Below are 17275 nucleotides of genomic sequence, written 5' to 3'. Positions count from 1 at the left end.
TAAATGCCCGGTCTCTGACCTGCACTCCACACACCCAGCTGAGTGTATATATAGTGCCTGTTTATGCATTTTTGTTTGTATTTTCACATGATTCTGCAAAGAAGCCATAAAAGATAAGTTTTGTTCCCTTTGTTAGTTAGAACTAGACTGAGTGTGCTGATTAAATTAAGGATAATTCAGGAGTTACCATGCACTCCTGGAAATCAGAAGTGCTGTTCCTTGCTCTGTCACTGGCTTCCTGTGCTAATGCTGGAAAAAATTAGTGTCATTTCAGTGGCGGTACAGGTTCTATGGTGGCTATACTAATGTACCATTCCTTGCAGTCATGCCCTTGATAGGCAAAGCAGCCTTGTTGCAGTGGACTTTCATCTTGAGAGTCTCTATGCAGTGTAATACTAACTGTATTCCTAGTGCTTAGCTGTTCATGATCTCTTGTATTAGTGGTTGGGCTCAAGGATTTGAGATGACCTGTTTAACATTGAACTGAAATGGCTGGAGTGCTCATATTTTTAAGAAGGTTGAAAAGTTGCAGACATGCATCTTACAAGAGATTGTCAGATTGTGTTGGTTACTAATAAAATTGATTGGAAAGACTATGATGTAACTAGTATATGTATTTTTCTTACTCATTACAGCAGAGTGTCTGCACTGACCAATTGTGGTCCTTTTAATTTCAGAGTGTGTTACACTTTCCAACTAAATATTGTCCTTAACTGCTAAGTAATAATTTAGAAAGAAATACTATCTTTTTTGTCTGCCAAGGCTATTTTTCTGTTAGTCTTCAGAAAAATTTCTTTGATTCATGCCTCATTGACAAATGCATGTGTCCATAGCAACTAGCAGCATTAAAATGATTTTTGTGGTTTCTAGTTGGTTTTGTTCAAAAGGTTGAAAAACATATTTCTTTGCATAAACTATTTTGTGGGGCTGAATTTTCCACCTTTTGTCTTTAAAGACCAAAAATGTTAATGTGCATGTCTCACATGGCATGGCTCTCACCTTACCACATGTAAACATGCTTTGCAACTGGTAATTCTGGGGCTTTTAGAATCACAGAATCATTTAGATTGGAAAAGACCTTTAATATCAAGTCCAGCCATAAACCTAACACTGCCAAGTCCACCACTGAACCATGTCCCTAAGTGCTGCATCTGCATGTCTGTTAAATACCTCCAGGGGATGGTGACTCAACCACTTCCCTTTGAAGCTGGTTCCAATGCTTGATAACCCTTTCAGTGAAATTTTTCTAGATATCCAACCTAAACCTTCCATGGTGCAACTTGAGGCCATTTCCTCTCATCCCTTTGAAGTATAGCTTGACTTTTATTTAGGTCCACTGCTACTGTCATTAGCATTGGTCAGAATTAGTAGCAAGAAAACTATTGATAGCATATGATTTGTGTTCTGCATATTCCCATCACATAATAATGTCTTGAACCTTATATGGTCAAACCTTGATAATTTAATTTTATCTCAGTATAAATCTGTTAACTGTTAGGGATAAGCAGACCATCAAAAAAAAAATCATCAAAATCACAAAACATCATCTAAGTAATCTAAACCAAAAAATGATAGAAAATTATTTCTAAGGCAGAAAGTCAAGAAATCAAATGTTTACTGTACTTTACCTCCTAAAGTATAATAATTTGCAGTAACATAATTAAAATTTACTGTTCCTGAAGTGTGCCTCTTTTTTTACTCAGAAGCTTTAATCCACTACGTACAGACCATATATGTAAGATGATTAGCAGAAAACATTAATAGGTTTTTATCTTCAAGTAGAAGAAAAATGGCAGGTGTTCAAATATAAAATTTCCATCATCAGGACTCTTAGCAGCACTGAGGAACTGTTCTCCAGTCTCCTCTCTCTTGTCTTATTTTCCCAACTTAATTCTTTCTTTGTTCCTTGGGCTGCCTGTCACAGTCAGCTCTGCTTGTTGCCTAGGTTCAGGTTTGTTCTTTGTGCATTCACGTTGTGCAAATTCTTCCTCCATGCTTGGGTGAACTATTGGGTGGCTCCTTTAGAGTACAGGAAAAAATATGTTCCTTGCTTGTATCACTGGTACATGGTAGGCTCAAGATTTGCATTTGCAGGCATGTGCCTGCTCAGCTTGGAGTTTGTGAATATCCATGGAAGGTATGTTCAGTTGGTAGGTACATTTCAAAAGGAGATAGTTAACAATTCAAAAGCCTGCATCTTTACTGACCATATCTGGGCTGTAAAACTTTGAAACCTGGTAAGTTGGAGAAAATTGGTGGTTTTGCAGGGTTGACAGCCCCTCCAGCAGAAGTTCCATCCTGCTGTCTTTCAAGTCCCTGTCCCAGGACTTCCAAAGACAAAATTTTCACTTGAGGAACAGCCAAACCATGCAATACGAGACAGAAAAAAAGTAGTAAGCCTGTAGCTGTAGTTTGACAAAGAATCTCTTGGTTCTATAATGGGAAGATGAGGATAGTCTGTGTCATCAGTTGTTCTTACTTTTAATGTGCTAGAATGGGAGATTTACCAAAATTGTGATTTGTTATTTCAATGTTACAGGTTCATGAAAGCTTTAAGTTATGCTTCATTAGATAAAGAAGATTTATTAAGTCCTATTAACCAAAACACACTTCAGCGTTCCTCTTCAGTTCGCTCCATGGTTTCTAATGCTACATATGGTAGCTCTGATGATTACATTGGCCTTGCTCTTCCAGTGGATATCAATGAAATCTTTCAGGTATGTATGTCATAACATAGTGGGTTTATTTGCATTTTCATACTGAAAGGCAGTCAACTGTTGCATTTTCATCAGAATAGATTAGATCTAGAGAAATGAGGAAAAACGTGGTACTTCCAAGGAATGTATTTTGGAGAACAAGAATTTCTTTCCTAACCCCATTTAGAGAAAATCACTAGTGTGTATTGTTGTATTATTAGGCAAGGAAGACACAGACTAGGTTGGAGTGTTGCACAGTGGTAGCATAAATATGCTGCTGTAAGATTTTTAGTTGACAGCTAGCTTTTATACTAAAGTTAGCATACTATGTGGGCATACTACTTCTAGCCAGCTGTTGATAGTCAGCAGTAAATGTTGTGCATAATTGCACAGTTAACTTCCGGCTACTGTGATCTTGATTACCCATTTTTTTGTGTACATATAGCATCATAGCATTGAATTATATTGTCTTTCCTTAATCTCACAAAAAAATATATTTACATTAAAACAGGCTGGTTTAAGTGTCTTATCAATTGCCTTGCTCTTTTCAGTTGGTTTAAGAAATATTTTCATCTAGCAAACTGATGCATCACAGGGTTTAATATTCTGTTACTTAATTATTCAAAAGAGGACATGATCTGTGTCAGAGGTAAATCAGTGGGCTTCCTTATCTTTAGTATACTTAGTCTTTGCATTTCAAACCTAAATTACTTTTTCACTCATTCAAAATATTACTAAAGCTAGAGCAAAGGCAAGATTTTCCATCATACCTGCTTCTGTTCCCCTTTATGAAATAACTGCTTTTTCTTTCTCCTTCACAGTCTTTGTGTTATATTTATGTTGCCTCATTTCTTCTCTCAACTCTTTTTGTAGAGTTGGGATACATGTCAACTCTGTCATTTTACAGGCAACACTTTAGATGTCCTGGGTGTTTTTGCACTGCCCTCCCAAGATCTCAAGAGTGATCATGGACAGATCATTAAAAGCCACTTCTGGATCCCTGATTTCCTTACAGCCTGTCACCACTGTTTTAACATTCACTGACTGTTCATAAGCCTTCTTAATAAGTGTTCATTCACAAATGCATGTTTTTCTCATTGACTTTTCTTTAATACTCAGGAGCCCATTCTTAATTTCCTCTTCTAATTAGAACTTTTTCCTAAAGTAAAAAATGGACAACACTTTATTTCCTCATAAATCTGTTTGTCCTTTGTATATTATTGTCAGCTGTACTAGTATTAATTTTCACATGAATATCCCAGGTAAAGGAAACTCCATATTTCCAGAAGAAAACCACACCCCCGTTTGATGACCGTGGAGCTAGAGTCTTTGCACCTGATTCAGGCGGTACTGTTTTTGCCCTACCTTTCTGTTGTTTATTTGTTCATCTGGTGATGTGGGGTGTATTTGTTAATTTTTCTTCACAGAAAAGGCTATCAGTAGTTGTTGAGAGGTGTGTTCTGGATTCAGAATATCAGGCCATTAATTCCCTGGTTATTTAGTTTCAGATAATATGGTATTGCTTCAAAGCAGGATGAGCTTGGTCCTGCTCTTACAAATGGAGGAAGAAGTCTACATGTCTTTGATTATAATATCAGCTATTGCTAATCAAAGACTGTATTAAAGAAATTAGCAAAATTTAAGCTAAGATAAAATATGAATGCCACATATTAAGGTGTTAATTTTGACTTCCCTTTGATTACACATGAATTTATAAGAACCAATAAAGGTATTAGGTATGTATTTCAGAAAGTAAATTTGTCTTTCTGTGATGTTCCCATGACAGTTCATGAGCAGAAGTGATGGCACATAGTACAAGAGACTTGCAGTTTCTTCATAATGCCTGGCTTATTCTGGAATGCACTTTCTTTTTACTCCAGAGTAGTCAGAAATCTGTAGGGGGGCAGTATGCCTTTTCAGTAGGACAACTAAAAAAAAAAAATTTGAAATTGGTCCTAAAGTAGTATAAGATAGCTGTTGTCTTGCCTCTTAGTTAACTGGAACTTTATTGCAAGCACTTTAATCATCCAAATAGATACACCTTACTGATTTTTTTCTTTTGTGTTGTTAATGTAATATATAAAACAGATTTTCCTGAAAGGGTGTTTCTTTAGTTTACCAAGTTTCAATGTAAGGTAAATTTTGTTCAAAATTGTATTTGTTGGTATTTTCCACCCAGGGAAAAGCATGTCACTAAAGTGTCTTCATCTTATTTCTGCACTGTTGAGTCTAGTTTCTTCCTATTACAGGCGCTAAGTTACAGTTTTTTAAATGGTGTTTCTGTGTTCACTGATGCATGTGTCATTTAAATATCTGGTGTATTGTACTAATCTTGTTTGACACTGAAAATTTGTAATACTTCAGTGTTATGTAGGTATTACTGTTAATGATGTTGATATAATGTCAGGATTTACCACATGACTTCTTAAAGTATGTGTGTAGAGTGTGTGTGTTTAGAGGTTGAATTTTGTCCTTTTCAATGTTTTGTTATATATGATAAGCCAAGATTAAAACGCGATGTCTGTTTCCCAAATGCTAACAATATTGGGAGCTTAACCACTCCAAAAAAAGTTTCTAGATCTTCATACACACATCTTCCCTAGCCTTAAAATGCTTAAATGGAGAAATTTAATTGAAATAATATTGGTTACTTGGTTTGGGGTTTTTCTCATGTCTAACTGCTTATCTACAGGTCTTCCATCAGGTACAAGTGATGTTGTCAAAAGCCCTTTTCAGATGCTCCGACAGCAGATCAGTCTCACAGAAATAATGAATACCAGCCGTTCAGATGCCTCTCAGTTTCTAGAAAATACAGAGGATACAGGGCTACAGGAGCACACAGATGAGAACTGCCTTTACTGTGTCTGTATTCAAATACTGGGTTATCAGCCAAACAACAAAGTGAACTCTTCATATAGTCGTACAGGTTAGTGTTCCTTGTGGGGAAGTATGATAAAACTGAATAAAAATACTGGATTTTGTTCATTTAAAAAAGTTTTTAATCCGTAAGGCTCTTTAATTAATTCTCTATAATAACCTCACTGTGCAACCAGTGGTATTTCTGTGGTCATTTCCAGCTTTTTGGTTCCTGGTGGTGTTAGTATGACTAGGTGCCTGCACATCTTTTTAAATATTTCTAAGATCTTATTAAAATACAAAATATGGAACCTTATTTAGTACTTAATATGCATGTCCTGAAAACTGATGCTTACTGTCAAACTAATGAAAACTGACTTCAAAGCAAGTCTACCGTAAAACAAACAAAAGAGATTGGAGGAGTCTCTTGAAGTTGAGCTGAAGTTTCTGGGATTTAGTAATTTTCCTTCGTATTTTGTGATTCAGATCAGATTCTGAATTATTTTTTCCTAATCTTGTCTGCAGATCTTGCAGTTACATGCTTTTTTGCAGTGTCTGTCATAAAAAAGTAATCCAGTAATGGATGCTTAGTAGGAATCCTCACCATCTTACAACAGTATTACGCATTCAGCTGGTAGCACAGCGTACTGTTGTCCAGGGGGATGGTATACAAAATGTGAGGAGTGGCTCCGAGAGCTGAGTTTCAGCTCAAGTTTGGTATTGAGAAAGGGTAGCAACTAAAATCTCAACTGTAGCCTTCAAATAGGATAAGGGGATTATAGGTGTGGCAGAGCCAGGCTCTAGTCAGAGGCACGCAGCCAAAGGATGGGAGGCCACAAACACATGCTGTAGGAATAGAAATTCCAGTTGTACATAAGTCGTACTCTTTGCGGTGTAACATAATCTCATTTTGAGGTGAACCCTTTTTTGAGCCAGGGGTTGAACTGAGGTGATTTCCAGGTGTCCCTTCAGACATGGTTTTTGTGGTTCTTTTAACTACACAACAATTAAAAGCTTGGGGTTTGTATTCATCTCTTTCAATCCAAAATGCCAAAGTCTCTGGACTCCCAGAGGAATCTTACTTGTCATATCTTTCTGTTGATGAAGTGAGAGCCCTTTTTGCAACACCTGGGATAACTGTATGAAGGAAAAAAAAGCTGCATATGCAAGAGCTTCTTTATTATGTCCCGTAAAATAGAGCATGGGTATATCAATAAAAGCTCTATTTATGATGACAGTTTTTAGGCTTTCATTGGTGTCTTAAGAGTTGATTATTTTCACCCAAGTATTTTAAGATTCAAAAAAAAGGTGATTTTTTTTTTAAAGACATTTTGAGTGTGATTTGTCCAGAATCTACCTTGTTGTTTCCATCTGGTTTATATGCACAGTACTTAATGCATCAGTGTCTTGCATGCTTACTGTTGTTGAAAAATAAGAAAAGCATTTGAAGTGAGGAAAAGTGTGAATAACAAATATGCAACATCTTGTTTATGTCAGATTTTTCAGACATTCCATATACTGACTGGTGTGGGCAGACCATACACAATCACTTAGATGTGCATTCCTCCAAATTTTCTGGAATTTCAGGGTGTAGTGATGTAGTATCCCATGGTTCAGCCAGCAGCACCAAGAGTACAGAGCTTGTACTAGGTAAGTTTGAAAACCTTATGATTATTAGAAACTATATGTCTTATTTTTTAGGTATTGTGGGAAATAAGTAAAGGAAAGACATTTGGTTTTTAGGCTTGAGGTTTACATTTTGAATTACCATAATTTTTTTTGAAGCAGCTGGTTCATAACTTCTGCAGCATCTGATAGAAAGGTAATCACTCGCTCAGTTTGCAGCATGATTTAGTGGTAGAGACAGCACTGTAATTGAATCTTACAGGGTTTTTCATTTAAGAAAAGGTAGTTTACCTTTTTTAACTCTTACGATAAATTCCTGAAAATAGTATCTTTTTTTAAAGTTTTAATTCCCATGGAAGTATTAGTTGATAGTTCAGAATACATACATATAAGTGTGCATATGTGTTTATGGAATGCTAAAACAGACTTACATGGCATAAGATGAGCACAATCAAAGACTATTCTGTTTATACTGTTTGTTTTTCTAGGAGTAAAATCAATCCCAGATGATACACCAGTGTGCAGAATACTGCTGCGGAAAGAAGTATTACGTTTAGTAATCAATTTGAGTAGTTCAGTAGGAACCAAGGGCCATGAAACTGGACTCCTGACGTAAGTTCAACTCAGTTCAGGCATTTTAGCAACATTTAGTTGTATGTACTCTGTAGGATCTTTCTGATCAGTGATTGTTTCTGACTTCCTAAAAAACTGTCAAGCAGATAAGGTTGAATGTAATGTAAAAGCTAAGCAATCAATTTTCCTTGTAATATTTTTTTCTCTGATTTTAATTTCTTACTCTTCCCTGCTCTTTTTAAAATCAGTAATTCAACTGTAGCGATACTTCATCACATACCCAGTATATCCTGCATCTTTAAAAAGGAAACAATAATTCTTTTTTGTTATTTGTGCCAAATAATATATATCTGATAAGCAGAATAACAAAAGTAATTTCTTGAGAAACACAAATCTACTTTGACCAAGAATATAACTACTGGAATTAATTTATAGAAAAAAATCTCATGTTAAAGTATAGGACTATAAATCCAGTGACTATGTTATAATAGAACCCATAGGTTTCCAACTGACATTGGAAACTGACATACAGCTGCTAAAAGAAAATGTTGCTCATTTTAGTTTCAAAAATGCTTACAGGTAATTAAATTAGCAATTTCTTATTTTTTATTACTGTTGTATATGTGGATGCCAATTCTCTTGATAGACTATTCTCTTTCTACATGTATTATTTTAAGACTAGGTGATATCAGCAATTCATATAAATCATATATTCTTTTTCATCTCATTAATACAGATTTCTTTGTACAAAATAATGCTGTCTGTTCTGATTTTCTTGATTTGTCGGATCCAGAATTTATAATGCCTATTACTGAAGAGTTCTACTTTCTTAATGATGACAATCAAAATCTAATTGAACAGTCTTAAAATATGAGGGAAATCTGTTCAAGAGTTATAAAATTTTGTTTTTTCTGTTATTCAGAATTAAGGAGAAGTATCCCCAAGCATTTGATGACATATGCCTTTACTCTGAGGTGTCCTACTTGTTAGCACATTGTACATTTCGACTTCCATCTCGAAGGTTCATTCAGGAGCTATTTCAAGACGTACAGTTCTTACAAGTGAGTGGAGGGTTCAGATGCAGTGAAGGCACCAGAATGTGCCTGGTGTTACGGGTTTCACGTTCTGAGTAAAAGACACCTTCAGATATGTCTTAAAGGAAACCATTTTATGATGTCTCCAGTAAAATCTGTAACAACATTAATACTTTATCTGTCTTTTCCTTTTAGATGCATGAAGAAGCAGAGGCTATTTTAGCAACACCACCAAAACAGTCAGTAATTGATCCATCAGCTGAATCCTGACCTCTGTCTTGCACAGTGCATTGCAGACAGACTTTCTGAAATCCTCAGACAACCTCTGACTGGATAAAAAGCTTGGAGCATCATCTTCTGGACTGAAGCTACTGGTACCTGAAGACTGAACTGAAACCTTTTTCTTCCTCAACCAGTTACTGCCCCAGTCTTTTGAGCTCTTTGGGGATCTATTAAACATAACCATAGTTTTAATAATAGTAATTATCAGTATATGCAAGAGCCGAGCACTGAACACCTCCATGAGTTTTCATTTCATTTTCTACATTAAAAAAAAAAAAAGGACAACATGCAGAGACATCTTTTTTGATTGACTTCTGATTCTGTTCCAGAGAAGCAGAACGATGCCTTGCTTTTTAAGCCCTGCATAGCAGAATCAAAGATGAGGGTGCATTCCATTGTCAGCAGTGGGGAGCCATGCTGTAATCATGGACACCAGGGGATTAATGTTAGCCCTTCTCTGTTGGTTTTTATACTGTTTATAACACTACTTGGGGGTTTGTAACTTCAGACAGAAAGAAAAGCCTCTCTGAATTTGAGGTTTCTTTTAAGTTATTTTCATATTGCTATAGCTGTAATTCATTTTATTAGCAGTCCCTCCAATTTCATTATATTTACGTACATGTACCTTATCTGAACCAGTTTAAGGATTTTCACTACAGTTTGATTTAAAAAATAACAAATCATTTAAACTTAAAATACTGAAGTCAGATTGTTTTCCCTGAATGATATGCATGTGTTTGCAGTTTCTACGCTCATGCTCATATAGTATGAATGCTGGTCTTACTCTTAACTAAAATCCTTCAAAAAGCATGATTTGCATCAGCTAAATTAATATTGTATGAACTAAAATTGAAGACATTTAATCATTGCTGCTTTTGTGAGAAGACATAGTATGAGTGTTTTCCAAGTTCCATGGAAACAGCCTTTTATAAAAACAAAGGTTTATTTGAATTTTCAATGGATGAGTGATCAAGCATCAGATAGTACTAATAATTGTAGTGAAAAGCCTTAAATACCAAATTTTGGAGCAGCAGTACTTAGAATTTTATACTGGTATTTAAGACTTGTTGCAAACGTTAAATGATACAGTGATTGTTAATGACCGAAATAGTTGCCTCTATCATATTACTAGTGAGGTTTCTAAATTAATGAGCCAGGCTTAAAAAAACAAAGTAAGAATCCCTGTCACTTTTCTCATGAATTTAAAGATTCAGAAGCCTTTATACGAAGGTAACATAAATATATGCAAATGTGTATATACAGTAGCATGGCCACCTTTGCTAGAATGCCTGTAACAGAAGGGATTACCCTTTGATTTTGATATAGGTGAATAATTCAGCTGGACTGTACTAAGAAGAACGTATTTTTATCCATTCACTTTTACCATTTTTTATAATTGACGGATTAATACTTAAGTGAAGATAAGTGAAATTTATCCTGATGCTCATACCTCTGTTCTTACTAGCTGTGCTACTGGAGATTTCAATAAGTAGTCCTGTGAACAGTAAAACACGATTCTTAGTGAAATGCAAAATTTATTTGTTCTCAGTGGAAATCTCATCTTGCCACATAAGCACTGCTTTGCAGCTGTGACTTCACTGAGTTATGTGCACTGCATACCATCAGGTTTTGGTAAGCAGATTGTAAGTTGCTGCTCATAGTCAAATTTAGTTCCTAAGATAACCTTTTCATGAGTTCCCTTTGAAAGAAGGACCGAAAAGAAACATTCAGCCATGGTCAGTGACATAAATAATATATCTATGTGTCAAGGCATGTTTGAAATACTCTGAAAACATGCTACACCAGTAACTATTGGACTTCTCTGGTCATAAGAAAGAAATGCTTCTGTAAAACCAAAATGCCAATCACAGTAGACCAAATAGTGGTATAAACTCCAAAGGAAATAATGTAGTTTTCCCAAAAATGGGGCTAGCATATCTTATACAGTAGTTTCAAACACTACCTCAGTTAGGCTAGAGTATAAGAGATTTGTTTTAATAACTAGATAGGGTTACACCAAACAACTCCATGTTATTTTTTTGCAGTTAAAGCAAAATAAACCAGTTTTATCACCTGTATTTAAAAAAAACCCCTTTGTTCATTTGTGACCAGTTTAACCCATAGCACTTAATGTAGAAGGTGCCGTAGGAAGGCCTGTGATTATGAAAGGTAAGCAAAAGTGATGTCAATATACTTCTGAAAGAATTTCCATCTTTAAATGCTTATGTGTTCTGAACACTTGCTTATGTGGGGATCCATAACAGAAACTTGATGTACAAATTATGGCTGCAAATTCAGTTATAAAACATAATTTTTCTTCTGAAAGTGTGTGAGTCAGAGATTTCAACAAGTATGCATCAAGGTTGTAAAGTCTGTACTGTACATAACATAAAACATTTCTAGAATTTACATATTTACATGAAGCTCACATTAATGTTTCATTTTAATTGGCAAATGAAGGGATACTGTTATTGAAGGCATTTTATATTGGCCTAGATATAAACTGTGAATTTCTAATTCTGTAGATTTCTCTTTAAAAATATCCCTTTCAAAGTTCTTACTTTGGGGTTTTATTTGCTTCATGATAAAACTTAAAGAGAAAATGGTATTAAATAAAGATTGTGCTTATATTAACCCTAATAAAGAATCCTTCCACTTTCCCTAGAAAGGTTTCCAAGGGAAGCTGACAGACCACCCACTTTGTATTTTTCCAATGCAAACAATTGGCAATACTGTTGAATAAATGGTAAAGCATATAGTATTCCCTTGCGCTATATACAAATACAGCTTTTTTGCTGTGGCAAAGAAAACTCATGAATGATTCAGCCTGCTGAGACAAAATAGGCTTCTCTGAGACAAAAGCCTTTGTGGCAGGGGGAGGCTGGGTGTGAAACCAATAGCATTTAGACTGCTGCATTAGCTGGCTAACTTAGTCTCCTTTTACAGTCAGCAGAAAGGGGATAGCCCTTTCCTAAGGGCAGAGACCTAACTAAAGGGCTCCCAGTTGCTTCCCTAAGGGGCTGTTTCTCTCCACCGAGTGAGGAGGACAAAGCTGCATGCTGTGAGTGTCCTTTTTGGAGTGAGACCTTTTCAGCTGCCGAAATTCAGAGATGCTGAATGCTTCCAGCTGTCATGGACATTGCTTGGAGCTGGAAATGGTCAGGCTTTGTTTGAGGAGCCTAACTTGTATGTTGGACCCCCGGGATGTTGTGAAGTAGCTGCTTTTTTCCTCACCTGACAGCTGTACTTGACCTGGTGTACTTACCCTAGATGTGCTTCCATTTGGTTTTGTTGTTTTTTCCCCAAGACATAATGAAGTGCTGAAGTATGCAGTAGTTTAGGGCACAGGAGCTTGGCACACTGAGGTAAGATACCCTTACAAACATTTAAAAAGGCAGCAGTGAGAATTCTGCCCATACTTTATGTCATTTTGAAATATATGTTGTCTTGAATTCAAGTTGTAATTTGTAGTGAGAGACTGAGAAAACCTATAGCACATTTACTAGGCACCTGAAGAGAAAGGTAGCAGTTTTGAGAAATGGGTAATAAAGCCTAGTGAGAGATGAAAGAGTTGTTGCTGCTTCTTCATCTGTGTTGCGGTCTTGGTATTTGGCTGTTTGGACTGCAGGAAGCTGGTATTACCTTGTAAGCAAACATGAACTCAAGCTGAGCAGTCACGGTGGAAGAATTCTTGCCAGGCTTGGGAGTGTCTCCAAAGTTTCTGCTTGCCTCTTGACAGGGCTGCACAAAAGTCCTGTTAACGTAGAGCTTCACTGAAGCCAGCTGAAAGCAGGTCATGTAATTTTTTTTAAGTTACGCTTCTATTATCATGTACTTACTAAAAGCATACTAGGAGAGAACAAAAACAGAACAATAAGAACATGCTAGAAACCATGTTTGTATTTTGCTAGAAGCTCTCCATCTCCTTGAATGATTTTAACTCCTGATTTTAGTTCCTTGGATAGTGTGGATGTGGATTTTCTTTGGACTGTTTTTGTAACATAGATGGACATCAATGCCACAGCATGCAGAAATTGCACATTTTGCTTGAGTTGCTTTGTAAAATACACTATTTTATTTGAGAAATGTAATTTATGCCAAAAAGTGTAACATGCCATTTTGCCACTGAATAGGTTGTTTTAGCACAAGATGCAATGTCTAAAGGGGAAAAGGGCAGACATTTTGTATATTTAATTGGAAAACTGTTCCAATACTGGGCTGTCAGCATCCCTGAAACTGAGATTAGCTAAAGTAATCATTCTGAGGAGGGAAGGGGATCAAGGAAAATTTTAAGACTTATTCTCCCTGTCCTGTGTGGTCTTTTTTATTTAGTAATACGCTGCTACATAATTGGAGGTTCTAGTGTTTGTAGGTCACTGAACAGACATTGAAATCTGATTTATATTGTATACCTGTAACATAGAAAGAAAAAGTATTTATATATTTTCCGTAAAAATATTGCATTGAGCTGTGTATAATTTAAATGGAGGCTTGTCCCAAAATGGTATTGCCCACCTTGATTTTTTGGGTTTTTTTTTCTGTTTTTTTCTGTATAGTGTGTACAGTTCATGTCAATGGGCATTAAAAGCCTCCTGAAGCATAATCTTACAAAGGGATGAATTGTTAATAAAATGTACTTAAACTTCTTACAGTTGTTCTGGTCTGATATGTACCTCTCAGCACTAGAAGTAGGTTGAATTTTATTTATATTTGTAAGTTACTAATTAACTATAACAACCTGAAGCTTTCCAAATAAGCACTTGTCAAAAATATATTTTACATTAAGGCTTTGTAGGATGTCTTACAAACATAGAAAGAGACTCTTTTAATAGGCTGTATACTATTTTTATTTTAAATATTAGTTCTCAATATCAGCATACTGATATTGAGAACTAATAATTTTCCATTAGGTGATAGTTTTAAGTATTAGCATTTTAACAGCTGTGAAAGTTGAATTATAAACAAGAATAATGATAGTTTACAATTTTGAACTCATTCAACTATTAATGCAAGACACAGATGTCTTAAAAATACATAAAAATTACATATGCCTATCCACCCATGGAAAAATACTTTTCTAATCTTTAGGTCTAGTGCCTGGACTGTACTCTTTGGGTAGCACAAAGTCATTATCCTCCTTGGAATCCTCTGTTTGTGTGGTTTTAAGCAGAGGTGGTATCATGAAACACCACTCATCAGGGCCAGCAAGCAGAAAGGTTTATAGGTGGAAAGGAGCTAACTTCTCATCACCTTGCCAAGCAGTCTGGTACCTAGTGAAGTGTTTCCTTGCTTCCAGATAATGAAGTTTCATCAGTGCAGGATATCCCTAGGGAAGACCAAGGGACCTGAGGTAGTGACTGTCCACCAGCCAGTGTGTCTCACCCCACCACTGGGAAGGCACAACTACATCACCTCCTGCCACACCCCCTTCCCTCCTTCCCTGGGCTGAATTACCACAGCCAAGCCCCAGTGACAGCAGCTTTTTTGAAATTAGGAATTTGTACTTTAATACAGCTGCCTTCTGGCATGACGAACTGCAGCATGTTGAAATTTAGAATGTTTCATAAGATAGTCAGATGTTTTTGACTGACCTCTGTATCGGAATTCCTTAGATGAGTAACTCTTGATTTAGGATACCTTTCAAATCTTTTTAAATAAACAGGCCTTTTTTTGAAATGCACAGCTTGGAAGCTTTATTTTGGTAGTGGTAAAACAGCTCCCTTCTGTTTATTGGCCTTTTTTCCAGCAGTAAAACATTTAAATTACTGAGGTACATGTGATGAAACGCTTTGGATTCAGAAGTGTTCTAAGTTGTAAATATGCTATGGTATCAATTTTCAAATTCACTGTAACTCGAAGGAGAGTAATGTAAAAAGAGAACAGTTTCTCTGGGATATCTTCATTGAATAACATCAGCCTCCTCTCTTACTTTCCAGTTCTCTGTCAAGCTGCAGTTCAGCTCAACGTTACCAGCCATGTTTCCTTACTCCACTGTCTGATGGCAGAAAGGAAGGACTATACTGCATTATTTTTTTTCTCCTTATCAAGTAAATCTGTGTGACCTACACATGAACACCACAGTGTGGTTTGACTGGATACTTCTAACCACAGTTAGCCATCTGTGTGGTTGTACCTCACCCTTTGCCTGCCTGAAGACTTCTCCCCCTGTTTCCAGTCAGTGCTTGTCTCAGCCAAAGCCTATGCAAAGTCTTACTGGTTTTCATGTTGCAACCCAGCTCATGGACATTACAACACTTTAAGTGTCCGTAAGAACAGTATAAAACCCATATGTGGTCTAGTATCATAACTCATTCTGTCTGCAGCTGCTTAGTTTTTAGGAAGTGTGATTACCTAGTTAAACAGGGAAGATGAGTAACTGCATTTTAACAAATCAGCTGAACGGTTCATTTTTTTCCTTTTGAGAAGTGCTTATTTTGTGCTGTGATAACACCTCTGCAAATAGTTGTCCTGCTGGAATAATAGTTCCTTTCCACTTAACTTCCCCTATTTCTTTGTTTAGTAATAAGGATTTTGTTTAGGATAGTAAAGGGTCATTCTTCCAGGCAGAGAAGTCAGAAGTGTGAGGAGCCCCAATTGCTAGAAATGGGAGCAGCAGCCTACTACCAGGGGACTGTACTACAAAAATCTGTTTTCTGCACTCTTACAACCACCAAGTGTAGCTAGAAGACAGGTGAAGTAAAAGCAAGACAATCATTGGATTTTGGTGCACAGAGTAGCACTCGTAGAGAAGTAAAAGTTCCTCTGATCTTTCAGTAACATGCCACCCTGAATTTGGATAACCCTTCCCTGTTGATTCCTTACATCATTTGAGAGAAAAAAAACAACCCACCTGCCACGTTACTGGGCTGAGGCAGACTCCAAAGCTGGATAATGGCCCATTCACAATACACACTAGCTGGGGCTGGCCAGAGGACATAGTAAGCACCCACAGAATACTGCAAGTGAAATAATACACTCCTTGAGCACAATAACCTACCTGCTTGTTTAACTTGCCCCTCTACTTTGAATAAATTTTTAATATCTGCAAAATAGAGTATTTCTTTGCATCAGGCTATGAGAAACTGCTGTGATCTAACCTACATCATACAGGCCACAAAACAGGCTGTAAATATTCTGTATGCCTATAACTTGTGATGAAACCATAGCATGCATCCTTCCTGTGCACAAGTCAGTATTTTTAAACTAGTCCTGAAGCAAAAGCTTTGCAGTGTTAACAGAAGTAGTGCATCTGGTCTTGTGAAAGCCTTCATCAGAGAAAGTTGTCAGGGTTTTAGAAATTCTTATTTGTATTGTGTAATAAAACACTGGGTGGACTTACTTAATGGAGGAGATTACATCAAAACCTCCTCCCTAGGCAGTGCACATCTGTTTGTGAAATGTATCTTGGACTGGTCTTTCTGCCAGCTGTTTCTCTGGGTGTTGAGGCAGCATCTTCATTAAAAATATCAATGTAGTAGTGTGGCTGGTACAGCACTACTGACAATTCTGGCTGGCTTGCTTGTAGTCTCTCTGGTATTTGATAGGGGTCAGATTCAACTGCAAGATGAGAAGAATAAGCAAAATTTTCAAAACAAGTATGAGTCTGAGGTGTAGGTGTGGATATAAAGTCTCTCTCTTCGTTTTCATTAGGGTAAATCCAGGAAGAGTTGTGACCATCAATCTTATCTTCTGTAGATGTTGAAGACAGCTGGCTCCATGGATGTAATTTCTGGGCTTCAGCCTTACTGTCCACTGCCAGCATGTCAGGAATGGTGTCACTTATTTTCAATACTTTCTCAGAACCAATCTACAATAGAATCGTAAACCAAAAAAAAATTAATGAAAAAAGCCCCCAGTAAAGGAAAGGGAGTGATTACTTCAAGCACTTCTAATATTGTCTTACAATTTTTTTTAGTTTGGATTTTTCAAACAGATTAACAGAATTTGAAAGCAAATATATGTACAGAATGTTCAGTGGAAGCTGTACATGTGGAATTTACCAGTATTTATTTAGAGATTTCTTTTTAAAGTTCAGTATGACTACATTTGAAGAAGGAACCATGTCCCTCTACTTTAAAGTCTTTGCCAGATTTGTGATGTGTGCACTTTTTAGTCTGAAACCCCAGCAACTGGAAGGCAGCAGCACAGGCTCTTCGGTTGCACAGACTTCTCCCTCTGGTGCTAGTGTCCAGTGAACACCAGCAAGCA

General features: G+C 36.6%; 2 protein-coding genes across 5 annotated transcripts in view; one reads left to right on the top strand and one right to left on the bottom strand.

Annotated features, from left to right (window-relative positions):
- The window catches only part of RICTOR (RPTOR independent companion of MTOR complex 2), a 101151-nt gene extending 85242 nt beyond the window's left edge, over nucleotides 1-15909 (top strand). Inside the window, exons 31-37 of the mRNA XM_026865377.1 lie at nucleotides 2540-2717; nucleotides 3959-4043; nucleotides 5389-5622; nucleotides 7050-7202; nucleotides 7667-7790; nucleotides 8674-8812; nucleotides 8981-15909. Coding sequence (XP_026721178.1) covers nucleotides 2540-2717; nucleotides 3959-4043; nucleotides 5389-5622; nucleotides 7050-7202; nucleotides 7667-7790; nucleotides 8674-8812; nucleotides 8981-9055 — 988 coding nt within the window. The 3' untranslated portion in view covers nucleotides 9056-15909. The remainder of the gene's footprint in view (nucleotides 1-2539; nucleotides 2718-3958; nucleotides 4044-5388; nucleotides 5623-7049; nucleotides 7203-7666; nucleotides 7791-8673; nucleotides 8813-8980) is intronic.
- The window catches only part of LOC113489568 (oncostatin-M-specific receptor subunit beta-like), a 34021-nt gene continuing 30354 nt past the window's right edge, over nucleotides 13609-17275 (bottom strand). For all 4 annotated transcript variants that reach the window (XM_026865380.1, XM_026865381.1, XM_026865379.1 and 1 more), the window contains one exon: nucleotides 13609-16874. In XM_026865380.1, coding sequence (XP_026721181.1) covers nucleotides 16425-16874 — 450 coding nt within the window. In that variant the 3' untranslated portion in view covers nucleotides 13609-16424. The remainder of the gene's footprint in view (nucleotides 16875-17275) is intronic.

This window comes from Athene cunicularia (assembly GCF_003259725.1).
Source record: "Athene cunicularia isolate RWA chromosome Z unlocalized genomic scaffold, athCun1 chrZ_part1, whole genome shotgun sequence".
NCBI lineage: Eukaryota > Metazoa > Chordata > Aves > Strigiformes > Strigidae > Athene > Athene cunicularia.
This window is presented reverse-complemented; position numbering and strand designations above follow the sequence as displayed.